This window comes from Aspergillus pseudoviridinutans, assembly GCF_018340605.1.
Source record: "Aspergillus pseudoviridinutans IFM 55266 DNA, scaffold_7, whole genome shotgun sequence".
NCBI classification, from domain to species: domain Eukaryota; kingdom Fungi; phylum Ascomycota; class Eurotiomycetes; order Eurotiales; family Aspergillaceae; genus Aspergillus; species Aspergillus pseudoviridinutans.
Genome location: NW_025091287.1, coordinates 343,980 through 361,014, shown reverse-complemented (window position 1 = coordinate 361,014; position 17,035 = coordinate 343,980). Strand labels below are relative to the sequence as shown.

The 17,035-nt window shown below is 50.0% G+C and overlaps 7 protein-coding genes across 7 annotated transcripts; 3 read left to right on the top strand and 4 right to left on the bottom strand.

Annotated features, from left to right (window-relative positions):
• Positions 1–59: 59 nt before the first annotated feature.
• Asppvi_009435 (uncharacterized protein) lies at positions 60–1,712 on the bottom strand (the record flags this gene model as incomplete). Its single annotated transcript, XM_043305291.1, has 5 exons — positions 60–269; positions 323–563; positions 639–942; positions 996–1,388; positions 1,448–1,712. The coding sequence occupies 5 exons, from the start codon at positions 1,710–1,712 to the stop codon at positions 60–62; spliced, it is 1,413 nt and encodes a 470-aa protein (XP_043161226.1).
• A 1,247-nt stretch (positions 1,713–2,959) lies between these two features.
• Asppvi_009434 (uncharacterized protein) lies at positions 2,960–7,031 on the top strand (the record flags this gene model as incomplete). The annotated part of the gene is made up of 15 exons (XM_043305290.1): positions 2,960–3,462; positions 3,533–3,710; positions 3,757–3,891; positions 3,957–4,581; positions 4,647–4,830; positions 4,896–4,962; positions 5,015–5,098; positions 5,146–5,273; positions 5,344–5,819; positions 5,892–6,020; positions 6,077–6,164; positions 6,217–6,310; positions 6,359–6,463; positions 6,596–6,899; positions 6,970–7,031. 15 exons carry the CDS (start codon positions 2,960–2,962, stop codon positions 7,029–7,031), a joined length of 3,162 nt encoding a protein of 1,053 aa, XP_043161225.1.
• A 268-nt stretch (positions 7,032–7,299) lies between these two features.
• Asppvi_009433 (uncharacterized protein) lies at positions 7,300–8,249 on the bottom strand (the record flags this gene model as incomplete). The annotated part of the gene is made up of 2 exons (XM_043305289.1): positions 7,300–8,055; positions 8,151–8,249. 2 exons carry the CDS (start codon positions 8,247–8,249, stop codon positions 7,300–7,302), a joined length of 855 nt encoding a protein of 284 aa, XP_043161224.1.
• A 1,076-nt stretch (positions 8,250–9,325) lies between these two features.
• Positions 9,326–9,562, bottom strand: Asppvi_009432 (uncharacterized protein; the record flags this gene model as incomplete). The annotated part of the gene is made up of 1 exon (XM_043305288.1): positions 9,326–9,562. One exon carries the CDS (start codon positions 9,560–9,562, stop codon positions 9,326–9,328), a length of 237 nt encoding a protein of 78 aa, XP_043161223.1.
• A 492-nt stretch (positions 9,563–10,054) lies between these two features.
• Positions 10,055–10,814, bottom strand: Asppvi_009431 (lysozyme; the record flags this gene model as incomplete). The annotated part of the gene is made up of 2 exons (XM_043305287.1): positions 10,055–10,591; positions 10,644–10,814. The coding sequence occupies 2 exons, from the start codon at positions 10,812–10,814 to the stop codon at positions 10,055–10,057; spliced, it is 708 nt and encodes a 235-aa protein (XP_043161222.1).
• Positions 10,815–12,679: 1,865 nt separating this feature from the next.
• Asppvi_009430 (uncharacterized protein) lies at positions 12,680–14,879 on the top strand (the record flags this gene model as incomplete). Its single annotated transcript, XM_043305286.1, has 11 exons — positions 12,680–12,938; positions 12,998–13,137; positions 13,187–13,258; positions 13,310–13,461; positions 13,528–13,621; positions 13,676–13,825; positions 13,871–14,048; positions 14,093–14,304; positions 14,366–14,577; positions 14,628–14,717; positions 14,783–14,879. 11 exons carry the CDS (start codon positions 12,680–12,682, stop codon positions 14,877–14,879), a joined length of 1,656 nt encoding a protein of 551 aa, XP_043161221.1.
• A 594-nt stretch (positions 14,880–15,473) lies between these two features.
• Positions 15,474–16,796, top strand: Asppvi_009429 (FAD-dependent oxidoreductase; the record flags this gene model as incomplete). Its single annotated transcript, XM_043305285.1, has 3 exons — positions 15,474–15,960; positions 16,015–16,390; positions 16,436–16,796. The coding sequence occupies 3 exons, from the start codon at positions 15,474–15,476 to the stop codon at positions 16,794–16,796; spliced, it is 1,224 nt and encodes a 407-aa protein (XP_043161220.1).
• Between the last annotated feature and the right edge of the window lie 239 nt (positions 16,797–17,035).

The following is a 17,035-nucleotide window of genomic DNA, read 5'->3' as shown; positions in this document are numbered from 1 at the left end:
AAAACTATTAGTTATGACTTTTGCAGTTCCACCATATTTCTTCCATATTCCTTGTATGATTATGGCGACGTGGGAAACGCTCGAACTCGGACAGCCATCTTGCCAGCAGTGGTACCACCAGGATCTCCATGTACGCAGTAGGCATCATTCAGCTGGAGGTTCGAGCAGTCAGCCTTGAGATCGGGATTCCACTGCTGCAACTGCGCCATAGTAATCCCATACACCGATTCGATCTTGGCGCAATAGTCGCCCGATTGTATCACATACCACTGGGGCCAGGTTAGTGAGTCCCAGTCCAACGATTTCTAAGGTATCACCTTACCTCGTAGCAATTTGCGGTAGTCCCACTGGGCGTGGGTGCCGGTGCGGTCTGATAGCTTGATGTGGTCGTGGTTGTAGTCTGGTTCCAGTCTGCTGTGGGAAGAACGCAGTAATATAGCCCAGGGTTGAGGTTTGAGCATCCCGCGTTAATTTGCGGGTTGATGGCTTCGAATAGGGAAACGGTTATAGTGAAGTTGAGAGCAATGAGCTGGCAGTAATCCCCCTCGTTGACTTTATAATACCTAGAATATTTTGAGATTTTAATCCTTGAAAGAGGCAAAACAATGCAAGGTCAAAGCTAATAACTTTTAACTTACTTGCCACATTTTGGAGTTGTGCCAAAGGCCACGGGCCCTGGCGGAGCGACAGTTGCTGTAGCATAAATGCCAGTCTTGGTGACTGTGGCGCTAGGGATGGCTGTGCCCGTCCAGACAGCGCCTGGCTGGCTAACACAGATCTGATCTCCCGCAATGAGGTTGCTGCAATCAGCATTAATGAATGGGTTCCAAGCGCGAAGCTGGGACAGTGTGATACTTGATGCATTGGTAATCTGCATGCAAGTATCCCCCGACTTGATTGTGTACAGCTGGCAGGTATTTGGGATACAGAGTTTCTGTCCAACTGGACGCCGTTAGCTCATGTTCGTCCATTATGTAGCTCTACGGATCTCTCACTTTGGAGATCGGAACAATCCGGGAGAATGTTATTCATAGACATCAGTGACCCCCGAGGGACACCCTGGTTTGAGGCAATTTTCCCGCAGTCATCGCCCGAGACCACGGTATATGTCTTCCCGGTCAAGCATTGGGCCGTCGCATAACCCGGGGGCGCGTATCCGGGTAAGTCTGTCCGGTTGCCGGTCACAGGCTGGACTGCGGTCGGATAGGATACGCCGCAGGTCGCTTGAATGGCAGCCCATTCCTTGGCCATTCGCGGACTGTAATTGCTGAATGGAGTGGATTGGATCAATCGACCCAGAAGGAGTACGCATTCCGAACACAACACGCTCTTCGGGAGGCTGGCCATAGAGGCGTCATCGGCCGGAAGCGTGAGGTTCGCGAGAACATCTAAAAGATTATTCAGTAAACTTGATTCCTGGCATGGTTGCCCCCAGATTTATAAATACTTTGGCAATAATTTCCCTTCGAGTCTTTGAAACAGGACACGTTGTATTGCGCCCAGAGCTGGTCCCCATACAGGGTTGCTGGCGTATCTGCCCAGGGCTGCGCACTCCCGGCGCACGCCTTCTGGACCGCAGCATGATAGTTGGATAGCGATTGGGAGCAAGTTGTAGTGCATATGGTGTTACGAACCGTGGAATCAATATAGCTAAAGGCATCCGCCATTACCTGCAGCCGAAGATACGGGTCACAAGCAATGGTGGCTTCCATGGCGGAGATGCATCCTGGGGCCAGTGATCCATCTGCCGCGGTATCACTGCTATTTGCAATTAGTCCCGGATCGAAGATCACGATATCGGAGAGTGCGTGGCTCGAGAACAACGCAAAGACTATGAGGCTGAGAAGCCGTGACGAGGAAATCAAGTGCATCTTCGTTTCTGGCGGAATCAATTCATGCTGGGGAGAAGAAAATAGCAGTTGCGGGATTAAGTCTCATCTCGATGTTCAGCTCTTCTTGCCGTCTTATGTTGCTCGGACTCATAAACTTTTGGACCCCTCCGCAGGGGAAGCTTAGCGGATGCCGATCATGTTAGTCAGTTGCTTCATTGTAACATCATTCGAGTCGGATGACCAGAAATTGACAGGGATTATAGCATGATTCTGCAATCCTTCAAGGCAGAAACCAACAATAGGACGGAATCCCTGCACGGGGTTGGGCTGAGTTACATTGTCTGCGTCCATATTAGGCCCCCCATCTGCAGTAAGCTCTTGGCGGGCTGGAAACAATAATAAGATGGATGGCTTTCCGAATGGTCGAATGCTTCATCCGGTCAAGCGAACGCTCGAACGGTGATTTTTTTTCTCTCACGATGAGAATAAGCATAGTTTTGGCAGCCTTCGCGTCCGTTGTTTGGGGATTGACGTCGCAGGACCCGGCATCTGCCACAGATTATACATGGTAGGTAGCTCAAATCGCACTGATTACATTCAAGCTGATGGTCATTCAGCTCTGCTACAAAGCCCTGCAAGATAGGATGCTGCAGCAACACCGGAGTATGTGGACTGGGCCCTGACTTTTGTGGTAAGAGCTGCATCTCGTCGTGCGATCAGAAAAGGTAAGAATGGCAAACCCGAGCCCGCAGACAAATTACAAGCGATGAGTGCATAACTTCTTTCGTAAACAAAGTGAATGTGATCCTGGATGGGGCGCCCAGTGGTCTCAGAAGGAGAAATGCCCCCTGAACGTGTGCTGCAGTAAGTTTGGTTTCTGCGGCACCACTAAGGACTTCTGCGGCAACACGACAGTCACCAAACCGTCATGTTCTGGAAGCAGGTAGGGGCATTCTGGGGTTGATATTTGAACCATAGACTCACTGACGATCGTAGCTCCAACAAAAGGTCTATCGGTGTGTTGTGATGATCACTCAACCCTGCGAGGACGTGGCTTGCTAATTGACCCAGGATACTATGAAGGATGGTCCAATACCCGAGCATGTTATGGAAGTGAGTCGTTCCAGATGGAGAGCATTGCTAGGTGGTACGGGCTAAAAGACAGTACAGTGATGCCAGAACAAATCCCTGTTGGCGCCTACACACATCTCAACTTTGCCTTTGCCTTTATTGATCCCAAGTCCTTCAAGGTTGCCCCCATGAGTGCTGCTGACACCGAGCTATATTCACGTTTCACGGGCCTCAAAGACTCAAACCCCGGGCTACAGACGTGGATCTCGGTTGGCGGATGGTCGATGAATGACCCCGATCAGCCAACGGCCACAACCTTCTCTGACCTGGCGGGATCCAGCAGTGCCCAATCGGCATTTTTTAGCTCGCTGATCTCCTTCCTTCAGACATGGGGATTCGACGGCGTTGACATCGATTGGGAGTACCCCGTTGCAACTGAAAGGTCTGGGAAACCACAAGACTTCCAGAATTATGTCTCATTTTTAAAAAATCTTCGCTCGGCTTTGGGAGGCAGTGGCCACAACTACGGGTTGACGATCACAGTCCCTTCAAGCTATTGGTATGGCCCCAGTCAGTGCAGACGAACAGCTGAAAGAGAACTGTGGCAATTAACCCCTTTTCCATCCTAGGTATATGCAGAACTTCGACATTGTGGCAATTGAGAAGGTGGTGGATTGGTTTAACGTGATGACATACGATTTACACGGCACATGGGACTCCACAGACAAGTTTATCGGGCCGATTGTAAATGCCCATACTAATCTCACGGAGATCGATCTGACCATGGACCTGTTCTGGAGAAACAAGGTAAGTGAATTGAGCTTCGATGCGGCAGTAGCTGACGGAAGGACAGATTGATCCGGATAAAATTGTAATGGGCCTGGGATTCTACGGCCGAAGTTTCACGCTTACTGACCCCTCCTGCACTACGCCCGGCTGTCCATTCAGTGGAGGAGGGAACCCAGGAAAATGCTCTGCCAGTGCCGGGGTTGGTCCCCTCCCCTTCCAGTACCTACGCGCCATAAACATTCAGACCTACTAACCAGAGATTAGACGCTCATGTATTCGGAAATCCAAGACATCCTGACGGCTGGAGCGAAGGCGACCCTGGACAAGGATGCAGCAGTGAAACAGGTCGTCTGGGATAATAACCAATGGGTGTCATTTGACGATGCGGACACTCTCAAGATGAAGACCGACTACGCCAATGGCAAATGCCTAGGCGGTACTATGGTTTGGGCTGCATCTACCGATGACACGGTAGGGTCTGCGGCCCAGGCATATATCAAGAACAACGGACTGGTCGCTCGTAGCCTCTTCGGGGGCGGGGCAAATCCCAAGCAGGAGGATGTCCTCTCGGCCTGTATCTGGGGCGAGTGTGGAAAAGACTGTCCGGATAACTCTCTCCCAGCACAGCGAAGTGATGGTAAAAACCGCGGAAATGCAGGCATCTACACGGGTTGTAGTGATGGCGTGACCAGGAACTATTGCTGCCCGAAAGGCCAGGAAATGCCAACATGCCAATGGCGTGGACGTGCGCCTTTCTGCGGCGGAGAATGCCATTCAGGCGAGGTGCAAGTCTCGTCGGACACCAGTGGTACAGGCGCCGAGTGCTGGACGGGCCATAAGGTGTTGTGCTGCACTTCAACCAAGTCGGATGCCGGTATAGGACAATGCAGTGAGTCTTCCCCGGGTAGCTTCAACCCTGTGCAATCAATCATCTGAGCTCACATACGTCGCTAGAATGGGAGGGAGCTGCGCCCTTCTGTGGAAAGCACGGGAGAGTAGGCGAGCATTACGGATGCGACGAATCCGACCGCTACGAAGAGACATACGATTCGTTGGGTGCTGGTGGTGAAGAGTATTGCGTTTCAGGCTACAAATCCTTCTGCTGCACCAAACCTCCTCCCTTTACGGGATGTGGATGGTAAGAATAACCTCGCCCCCTTGTAGCGCCAGGAGCTGTAGGATCGCTGAACTGTGTATGATTAGGACATCAAAAGATCATCCTTGGCTACACCCTTTCACTTGTCCGGCAGGATGTCCAGCTGGAAAACAGGTAACACAATCATGATCATCCGATGAATTGAATCAGCTACTAACGAGCCTAGATTATCGCCCAAGATCCCACACAGCTGAGCTTCTGTGATAGTGGGTCCGCTTTCTACTGCTGCGATATCCCCCTTGCAGATACTGTAGGCGATATTGAACCGCTTTGCTTCGCACGGCTGACATCCTCTAGCCCGACAGTGATAGTGATTTGAACTTCTGCGAGAGCACCGATGGCGACTATGTGCTTAGTATTCAAGACACCAAGGAGAACAACTATGATGATGATGGCAACCCCGCGGACATTCTAGAACTCTGGTGGTAAGTTTGACGTTCCTCAAAGCATCATCCTCTACCCAGGGAATCGGAGAGATAACGTTCCTCAATTCAGGTACGAAGAGGATGTGTTCGTAGTGCCCAACGACGCCTCGCCCGATAACATGAAGCGTGGGGTGGGCATCCTCGATGAGCTGCAGGCGCTAAGAATCAACCGTCAGTGGGACATAGGTTCTAGTCTGGACAACCGGACTCTGCCACAGATATGCAATACACCGGACGACTGCTTCTTTGCTTTGGAGCCCGACCTTCCCGAAGTTCAGGCGCTTCTGGACGAAGTGCGTCAGTCTTGGGAATACAGTGGGACAGTCAGCCAGACTTCCAAGCACCCGGATCTAGTCGAACGCGCCCGTGTGCGTTCATCGGTCGTTAAACTACCGAAAAATCGACGAACAAAGTTCATTGCCTCGACGTATTATACCGTCGCCGAACTCGCCGGCAAAGGGAGACAGTTTTGGGCCAATGGTGCAGGGAAGGCTACTGCTATTTGCTTGAAAAACGCCGCTGCTTTTCAGGCACGGAAGTTAGCTCGTAAGTGTCCATGGTAACACGTGTCGGGATTGAAAGAAAGTGACTCTGATTTCCGGGGGAAAAATAACACAGGCAAATATGTCACTGAACATGTCACGGAGCTGCAAACGCCGGCACAATTTGCGCAGTCGATGATCGATAACAAATATCCGGATAAAAGCATCCCTCAGGGAATCTCGAGTGGATATAGTTGGGAAGACGGTGGGTCTATTTTCTGTTACGCACACATGCTAGATACCTACGTTAATGCTGTTCAGTCTTTGGTGACAACGGGTACGTGCACTGGACGTGGAAAGACCTCGGAGTTGCACAGCCTGCTGGCTTAGACGGCGACACGCCGATTGAGTATGTTTCTCTCCTAACACCAAGCGGGGGGATACTTGGCTGACGGTCTCAGGGCAATTTACCATGCCCTTGGGAGTAAATCGGGCAATGCCGACTATCAGAACCTGATGATCTGCGATGCTCAGACGAATTCCTTGAAGACATCCGTAAGTAAAGTGACCTCCGTCGAGTCGGCTGGCTGACGATTTGCCTAGGCGTGGGCGATCCACACGAATGTCATCGGCGATGACAGATGGAACAAGGCGAGCCCGTCCGTGCGGCTTGCATATCTCAATAACATAGATCAATCTCTTCTTCCTGTACGTATTACTGGCTACCCATGTGCAAATGGTGGAAGAAAAAGAAGCAGGAGGCTGACCCACATATTATTAGTATATGAACTCCCCCGAGGTAAGATCCTGCGCATATTCCAAGACTCACTTCCCCGATAGGCTAACCACAGCATTGAAATTCTCTTCGCGCAGGCCCAGGCTGCACTAAAGCATGCCTACGAGGTACAGCAGCAGATCTTCAAAGCTCTTGATAGCGCCGCTCAAAACAATCCCAAGGTCATTGGACCGGGAGTCAGTTTTGCGGCACTGCACAAAACGTGGTATCAGCGGTTCTTCGCGGCGTTCAATGACAATTTGCAGACCTTTTACCAGGCTAAAGTGGACAAGGAAATAACAAACTGGACTGGCGGCAGCCAAGCTTATGGACTGTACAAGTCTCTACAGAGGAACAAGATCGTTTCAGGTATGTTCCTTGCGCGAAGGTGCCCCCTGGTGTTTATAGGAGAGAGCTTTTGCAATACTAACGGCCGTAGACCTAAAAGGCAGGTCGAGTAAGCTGTCGAGCCTGACAGTGCTCACTGCCTGGCTTACGTGAAGCCATTGGGCAAGTGAAGAGAAAGGTTTGGTAGGATGAGGGGCACATATGGATGTGCTGGTTTAGTCAGGTTGCACCTGGAAGAACGCTTTTGTGCACGATATCAAATAGTAGTAACTTCAATGCTGTCTTACACGTAGCATCGTGTGTCCTGTAAAAATGGGACAACATGATTCACTTTGAACAATCTCCATGAGTAGCGTATGAGATGAATCGGTCATTCAATCCACCCTGTCTGTCTCCTCATCAATCGCGGGAGTTTCGGGGTTCACGCCCCCCAAATTGCATCCTCCGTTGGTGGCACAAGATCCGAGGTGTCCTGACAGTCAAGCAGCGCGGGGTAGAACTTGGTGATCAGCGAAGCGATCGCCACCTTGAAAGTCCCGGAGTACGACAATCGCTGCTCTCCCAGGGTGACGTCAACCGCCTTCATGAACGGCGCAGGGGAACCCGGTTTGGCATCCACGACGGAACGCATACAATCCTCGTCGACCATGAGGCACATCCGTGTGTGGAGACCAGGCTCAAGCCTGTCCTCCTCAGCATCGTCGTCCATCTCCTCCGCGGACAGGCGATAGGCATACGCCACCCTTGCTGGCGGCTCCCCCGCCATTGCTTCATCCGACACAAATTTGAGGAAAATCCGGTCGCGAATCCGCTCAATCCCGGATTCTGCTGGGGCAGCACTTATCCCCTCATCGAGGAACGCGTCGTACTGAACCAGGAACTTTTCCCAGAGCGGCTCATCGGAATAATACGTGCGGAACACCAAAAAGCCGAAATCAGGCCAGTCTTCCTCCTCGACCAGCGAGACTAGCGTTTTCAGGTTTTCGAGAGTTGTCGAATTTGTCTGGTCTGCTTCAGCTTCCCCTGTCCCGACCGGTGCGGCGTCATCGGCTGCCGGTGATGGGATTTGCATTGGGGGAGCCCCGCGCGCGATGCGCCCCTCATTTATGCGGGCCATGTTTTGCGCACTGATGAGCTTGGCTTCGGCTGCCTGGCGCTCCATCAGATTTTGTAGTTCCTAGTCATGTCAGCATCCACCGCGCGACTGTACGGATGACACCAAGAGCTCATCTCTCCTGCTTTCTTTGCTCTTATTAATATGTACCCACGCACCTGTTCGGAAAGGGCTTCAAGGGCGGCGTCAGTCTGGTTCTGATACATCTCCTCCGTCCATCCTGGCGGCAGGTAATGTAAGATTCGATCATCAGCCATTGTAAAATGTTTTGGTGAGCTACTGAAGAGTGAGTCGAGATAGAACCGGGCGTTTGGAGGGGGGAAACAAGCAAACCAGTGACGAGGATGATCATCACATGATCTCACTGTTAGACCTCGCCAAATCGCGGACTTCCCCTCATTATTATATTATAGTTATATTTATTTTCCTGATTAATCGCTCTCTAGAGCGTTAAATACTAATTAGCTTATTGCAAAGCCATTTCCCAGTCCCAGACCCAGCCTCTTTCCACTGTGGAGGATTCTCTGGCAACTCTCAAACGCGTTGGTCCTGACTATAGAAAGAAGTCGGTTCTATGACACGGCATATAGAGATGATTTCGCAGCCTGCGTTATAAACAAAAGTATGGGCGACAGTTAAATGGAAGTAGAAGATTAAGGATTAAAAAATTAAATAGTTAAGACATGCTCTGCTGAGGTATAGGATCAATTTAACCAGGTGGCAGACATATATACAGGTATATTAGTCTTGCTTAACTTTGTTGGACCACCCTCACTATAAATCTTAAGGTACCAGCGCCATGGGAAGGCACCAGAAGTTAAATAGTCGTTGAAAGGGTAAGAAAAGGGTAACTTAGTAAACTCTAATCTAGAATTTAAGGGGCCGCAGACACTACATGAACTATGGTGTAACTATTAAGAGAATAACAACTCCTAGATCAAAATCTTTACTATGACCGCAGATAATGCTACTAATGATAATACTTTAATTCAGGGGCTATAGGATATATTACCGTCTGCTAGCACTATTACCTCTTAAGATTTTATTATTTATATTCCTTATATAGCCTATGTAATCCAGCTTTGCCTTAATAACTTCTAGGCTGTATTAGGGTAGCCCCTAAAAATAAGGAAGTAGGGATATCATGGTTAGATGTTAAAGTTAGCTTTCTAAGGGACTCCTTTGATTGCAAGATTGTAATCAAAACCATAACATGAGATACACAAGAACCTTGCAGCAGCCCCTCGCTGGAGATAAACACCAAATGCTCTCATTCCCTTCACAGTCCAGCCAATACAACTGATTGTGCTCTCAATCCTGCGTCCTCACGGTTTCAGACACGCCCCGTGGTCGATCGATTCCGCGAACCCTGCGATCGAGTCCGAGCGCCCTTATGTCGTGTCGATGTTCCTAGATGTGAGGGGGCGTCATTGCCCCTGTCCGAGGGCTCTTCCTCCCGCTGCTTCGAGCGGATGGCATTCTCGTAATCGTCAATTGGCTCGTCATCGCGGGTCACGCCGTGTACCTTCTTCGGTTGAAGCGGAGGGTCTGCGAGTGGTTTGGAAGGCATTGTGTCCTCAGGAGTATTAAATATATAGCTTAACGCGTGATGCGCAAGTGCAGTAGAGAGTGGCCCTTAAATGCAAGTAGAAGGTTCACTTTATATATTGATTTTATATGCTGCGCCGCGGAATGATCCTAGCATGACGTGCAGATTGTCAATAGTCAGGGACACAGCMTGGTATGTCGAATCATAAGCTTATATTCCTTGTGGCAAGCCAAGAAGCTTCGCGGACTGCCAATCAACAGCCCCATGTATCGAGTCACGGTGACATGGTACTACAGACGGCACATTCCCGTCATACTTATGTCAACCAAAAGGGGTATAATCAATCTTGAGAGCCAGGAATGATGCATAATCAGATAGAATTGCTGAGGCTTGTCCATAGAATAACTTCATACAACATGAGTATCGCGACAGAAAATCTCTATAAACTCAAACGAACTAAGACAGTATGTAATACAGAATACAGCACAACGACGGGAATGCTAAGCCTAAAAACTAACCACTGGCCAACTTCCTCAACTGCGTCATGGGCCCGTTGAACTTATCCGAGTCTCCTCCGTGCTCATACTTGTCCGAATTCTGCCAGATGGTCCATGTCTTCCAGTCACCTGGGATCGTCTTCGGAGAAGAGCTGCTATACACCGCCAGCACCAGAGGACATTTATCGCCGAAGCCCTTGGCGTTGCCCGTGCAGCGATTCCACCAGTCTGCGGTGGTGTAGATCATGGGCCACCGATTCGTCGCATGATGGTACTCATCGACAAAGTCGTGGATCCAAGCGACCATCTGGGAATGGCTGAGGCCGTAGCATGTCTCTCCGTAAGGGTTGTACTCGATGTCCAGCATCCCCGGCAGCGTCCGGTTATCGTTGCTCCACCCGCCGCCATTCTTCAGGAAGAATTTGGCCTGCGTGCTGCCATTGGACTTGTCAGGGCGGGCAAAGTGGTATCCACCGCGGAGAAGGCCGGCCTTGGTGGCGCCTGTGTAGTGGGAGTTGAAGACGGTGTCTTTGTACGTCGTGCCTTCGGTAGCCTGTAGTTCATGTTGGCTGAGTGAGCTGTGGGATTGTCGGACAAAAACGAACCTTAATCATCACGAACTCTGCGCCATCCTTCTTGGCAGCTTCAAAGTTGACGCTCGACTGGTGGTTGGAGACGTCGAAGCCTTGGATGGTGGTTGCGCGGGCCACGGGCTGACTGGGGAGGGCCGAAGCCAGACCAGCAATGGTGGCAATAACAGCAATGGAGAACTTCATTTTGCAGCGGAGGTGATGGTATTCAGTGTCTTGTTGTGGTTTCTGTTGACTCGGGCAGGATGTCGCTGGTATATATACTCGTTGTACACACAGTCTTCGCCGACACTATGATTGACTTTGATTGCGATGTTCGCATCCCAAAATAGATCCAGACTGATACGAGATACCGAGTCGACCGTCGTCTGAAGATTGCTCTTCAAATTCAGGCCATTCAATCGTATGAGGAGATTCAAACAACTCGAGTGAGGAGATACGAGTGAAATCATCACATCCCGTCTGTGGGGCATGTATACGAGAGGATCGTCATCTCTAATCTCGGTCAAGAGCACTATTTGGCCAGATGGGTATCATTTTGCGAGGCCGCGCTCAGCCTAAAATGGTTAAGAGAAACTCACAGATGATCAAGGGTGCCTGACTAGCCCGTGTTCGTTCCTTGCATGGCCAATTCTGGGGCCAAATGCGAAGATCTTTTCCTTCATGGATATTGAACGGGGACGAATACGGGTCGGTCACGCCACTTCCGTCGCTCGTGTTGATGTGAAGATGTACTAAAAATAGCTTCATATTCAGAATGATTCAATGTTGCATCTGAACGATACTTTAACTTCACTCCAAGGTATCCATCTATGTCCAATTGTTGAGGACGAAACGAACGGCCTTGTTGTCAACTTTAGGGAGGAACTCTGTTTTGTTGGGATCTAAAGGCCACCAGCAGATATAATACTACATTAGAGGTCGACAAATTGCCAGACACTGCATCCTGCCAGCTCACCTCCGACGAATAATCAGCCGAGATCGTCCAGGATTGCGAGTTGGCAACGAGGTCGCTGCTTGGGAAGACTGATAACTGTCAGTCGTAGGATGAAACCATTCAGACTGGGGTCGCGCAGAAATGGGATCATTACCTAGCTTAAAAACAGTTCATCTTGCTCTTCGGTGCTCTTGCCTCAGCAATGGTGGTTGACAGACTGTTAAGTCGCTGATGCAGAACAGAGGTCGTGTCACAACCGTAGCTTGCAGCTGAGAGCTGTCCACTAGAGTCGGACGATGGTTTGGAAGGGAGGGCAAAGGTCAATGCTGTTCCTATGGGAATGTAGCTGCATAGCAAGAGGGGTGCGAGAAAGAGATCCATGTCTACCACCTTCACCGTTCGAGACTCATTCATTTAGTTATCCTTGACTGTACGACTTCTATGTACACACTCTATGCTTTCCTTCAGGAATATCATTCCAGATGAACATGATCGAGTTGAAACCTTATGGAGAATTTCCCCAGTCGACCAACCTAATCCCCCATTTATTGTCTTTTGCATATGTCTTTGGCAAGGGCATATACCATCCAACAGATAATCTTTCCTTCCAGGCAATGGCAAACCTTGTCTTTTGCTTGAACATTTCAAGCTTCCTAGCCATACAGCATGACTCGTGACCTCGGCAGGCATTATACCGAGCTCTGGAATTCTGCATTCTGACTGGCTCTTCTGATTGAAGCAACAGGAATAGATAGTGCTCTTATTGGCAGACGCGATTCATGTCGAAGTTGCTTTCAAGACGTCAAATCACATGAGCGTCAGCACTAGAGACCATACTGGTGGAGAATTTCTCCCCGTCCATTAGGAGATGGGTTATTCTGGCTACAAGCAATCAGTGGCTGAGATGAGAGATCCCAATTTGTCCAGCCCGTCAAGTCCCCGCGGGGATATTTGATCTGATCCTGGGTTCCCCGCATGGACTGGACTCCGGGATTCGGGCGGCCAAGTCCATACACTTATGCAACGTGGAAGATGCTTAAAGAGTTTATTTGCCCAGCAGGGATCAACGATCCGGTTCGGGTCAGGTCACTGCTGGCCTGTTGTTCGTTTCGCTATGTCATTCGCTATGACAACCATCAAGGATTTTGATAAGGGCTCGCAGAAGACTAGATTGGATGAGATAGCCAAAGCACAGGTCGATAATGTCGAACATTCTCATCCCGCCGAGATGGATTCTGCAACTGGCAAGGAAGCTGCCCCCTTAATGCGCTGCAAGGAGGACGACCTCACTGTTTGGCAATCGGTAAGACGATACCGGATGGTTGCTGTGATTGCAATGGCTGCAGCATTCAGCGCTTCACTGGATGGTTACCGTAAGTTCCAATCCATGGTATAAGAGATATGAAGAGCTATGAAATTGATATATCGGCAGAAATAAATCTTAACGGAGGCATCGTCTCTAATAAAGGCTTTATCCGACAAATGGCCACGTCTGATACGGCGATCATAGCAGGCAAATACATCGCAGCCTGGGGCGGAATTCAATCGACTGGCCAGACAATCGGTCAGATTGTATGATCTCATCTTTTTGCGAAGAGTCAAGTTGTACTAAGAGGAACAGCTTCTCCAATACGCGACCGAGGCCTTTGGGCGAAAATCAGCTCTGTATATCATCTGGCTCACATTCGTGGTGGTGAGTATTCACTGAGCATCTGAAATTCTAGTCACTCTGACAGTCCAACAGAGCGTCCTGATAGAATCATTCTCTGCTAGATGGTATCACTGGCTCGTCGCAAAGCTGTTCTCGGGGATGGGCGTTGGTATGCTCCAATGCACAATGCCACTGTATCTGTCCGAAATTGCTCCAACACAGCTCAGAGGGTTCTTCATCAATGCGTACAGCTTGTCCGTAACTCCCTATCAAGTATCTCGAGTTCATGGATAGGATATTAACTCAAGTAGCTGGTTCGTGGTAGGCCAATTGTTCGCCTCGGTGGCTTTGAATAGGCTGAGCGCCACGGATCCATACGATTTCCGCACTCCAATCTACACTCAAGTTAGTCACGATCAGGCGTCTGTGCACTTCAAGGCTGAGGTTAATCGGTAGTAGTGGGCTATGATAGGCGCCGCAGGTGTCATTTTCGTCCTGATCCCGGAGACCCCTTGGTGGCTTGTCAGCAAAGGGAAGATGCAAAAAGCAGAGAAGGTTCTAAAGACATGCAACGGTACTGTGCCAGATTATAATATCGATGACCAGATTGTCCGTACTCTCACTGCCAGTAATGCATGGGGCTAACGCATGTAGAACGTGATGACTTCCACGGTGGTGCACGAGCGAATCGTCGCCGAACGGAACAAGGAGCAAGGCATGTGGGCCATTTTCAAAGGTCGAAACATGATCCGGTTTATCATTGCTGGATGGCCAAAGATCACGCAGCAGTTTGTCGGGTTGGCTGTGTTCAACACCTACGCCACCTACTTCTGTAAGGCTGTTCCCTTGTTCGTGCTTCGCAAGCTGACCTCTCAGTCCAATACGCTGGTAATAAGAATCCGTTCCTCGTGACTGTCATCCTTTCTTGCGTCCAGCTTCTTTCCATGCTACTCACAGCAACCTTGACCGATCAATTCGGTCGTCGTCCGTTGACGGTCTATCCTTATGCCATAACCGTTCTCTCGGTGCTGTGTCTGGGCATCGTTGGCTGCTTCGACTACAAGTCGCCAGCTCTCAGTTCTCTGTTGGTTCGTTTGCACAGCCTCGCTGACACTTCATATGTTATTTCCGCATACTAATGCGATATAGATCTTCTTTGCCTGTCTGGCCACCTTCTCCACCACTGGTGCGTCCGCCATCGGATACGCCTATGCAGCGGAGATCCCTCAGCAACGGCTCCGTGCCCAGACAGCCGCCTGGTCTCTGGCTTCGTCGAATATGATTAGCATCATGTTTAGCTTCTGTACCCCGTTGATGATCAATAACCCTCCTACCAAATGGGGTCCAAAGACCGGCTTTTTGTGCGTATCCATGGTTGCTTCAGCGGACAGGGATTAATCGTTGCGAATAGCTTTGCTGGTACCGGGACCGTAGCCGTGGTTATTGCGTGGTTTATCCTTCCGGAGGTAACGCGTCGTACACCGGGTGAAATCGATGAGTTGTGAGTCTCGTTTCTTGATAGTCCTCTTTGGGTCCCTTGAATAGAATCTAACAGCTGTATTGTAGGTTTGAGAAGAGGGTCAACCTGCGCAAGTTCAAGAACTATGTCACTGACGCGCAAATTACTGCGGATGAACACCACAGGAAAATGGAGTTGGCTTGATGGGCCGCTTGCAAGTTTCACTCAAAGGCGTCATGAAGTGCAGCTGTGTCAGCCCCCCGGCTAGTTTGCGATCTCAAGACATGCATAAGTTTGGTGGAAATTTTTCGAGGGATTTGGCTTGTGTAAAAATCCTACCCATGACAATAGGTCTGCAGATTTGGTCCGCCACATACCTTAGTACTCATATCAAATTCTTTTTGTCCGTCATTGTGCAGAAATACAACGCCGACCCCCGATATCACCGGGCACAACCCGAGGTTTCGGATAAAACGCATCAACGAAAGCTTCGGCTAGTTGGAAATCTACCTGACTGAGACATAATAGTGCACACTGGCGATACGTAGACCGTCGTTCCGATACCGTTCCACAACAGCGGCAGAGTTACCCTGAGCATCCCGAACCCCAGTCGGCCTTTTCGGAGATACTGTGAGGAAGATGATAGACGTCAAGTGCTCGCCATAAGGCTCCCTCCGCTCGTATCAGCTAATTCTGACTATAAGTTTAAGACTTTTAAATCTAACTCTCACCTCATATCCTCTCACCGTCTGATTCCAGTCTATTATCGCTATATCCAAGAGGCAACCGCCCTAGAAAATGACTGCTGAAAAGCTTCGCATTATCATCGTCGGCTCTGGTTTGGCAGGCCTAGCTGCGGCCCGGATCCTCCGCGAGCATCACGATGTCACCGTCTACGAGCGCGACGGTCCAGATACGGCCACCGGTGGACAGGGTATCTGTCTGTTCTCCAACGGGGTGAAGATCCTTCAAACCATGGGATTTGACCGTTGTCGTGCTGGTGCAGTGCCCTGTTACGGTTACCGTCTGTTTGACAAAAATGGTAATCAATTGCAAGACTTCCCAATTGACTTCAAGGCCCGATATGGAGCAGAGACCCTCAGTATGAAGCGGTCTGATTTCCGTGAGGAGCTTCTTCGACTTGCTACTGCCCCATCTGATGAGCTCGGTATCCAAGGCAGTCCGGCGCAGATGGTGTTCAATACCAATGTCATTGATATCGACCTTGAGAAGGCTACTGTGACGTTGGAAGACGGGTCCGTGGTGAAAGCAGATGTGGTCATTGGTTAGTTCTCCAGCAACAACCCAGGAGGCAGAAGAATCTGACTCTAAAATATAGTTGCTGATGGCGTGCATTCACGTCTCCGTCGCCGGATTGTCGGCTGTGACAGTTATCAGGCGAAGAAGAATGGGCTGACTTGCTACCGCATTGCCGCCCCCGCTGAGGCAGTTAAAAAAGCCCTTGGCTATCTCCCAGTGTGGTGGGAGCCGAATACAGCAGAAGGTCGCATCTCTGGGCTGCAGGCAGGGGATGGAAGTAACCGTATGATTGCAGCCTACGCTATACGGAATTATGAGTACATGAACTTCTCGTGCCTCTTTCCCACCCGCCATAACAAAGGAAATGTCCTGGAGTCATGGCACGCAGACGGTGACCGCCGGGAGATGATTGAGGTCTTTAGCGACTACTACGACCCTATACGCAAGATTCTAAGGTATGTACCCGGCGGCTTTTTATGGGTTCAAGCTAATGATATCAGTATCGCCACCGAGGTGAAAGTGTGGGAGCTCCAAGATATGGACCCCCTTCCCAACTGGAATCGAGGACGAGCAATCGTCATCGGAGATGCAGCCCATGCGATGACCCCATTGCAGGGTCAAGGGGCGAACATGGCAGTCGAAGATGCTGACAGTCTCCGCTTGTTGCGTCCAGGGCTTTCCCATGCGGAAATCGAGTCGGTTCTTAAGCAGGTGGACAATATTCGCCGCCCGCGTGCTACAAAGGTCCTGGAGGACACTCGTGTCCAGGCAAAGGATATTACCATGGAGGAAAGACTGGCCAATGTAGACTATAACTGTGGATACAATGGTGTGTTTGAAGCTCTAAAGGAGATTCAATGAGCCCTCGGCAATGCTGAGGAAGACTTTTGTCAATGGTGTTTAACCCGAAGCGCATTCAGTCGGAGTGTGTTTTGTATGTTACCAATAGTCAGGTTGATTTCCTTCCCTCCTGGCTATAGGAAGAGCAAAGCAGGATAGAGAATTGAATGGGATTTCATGCAGCAGAATTCACTCTTCAGATTGCCGCTCAAAAGGACTTTCAAGTCTCTTAGAGGTAGTATGTTTATCTTCATCAGGAG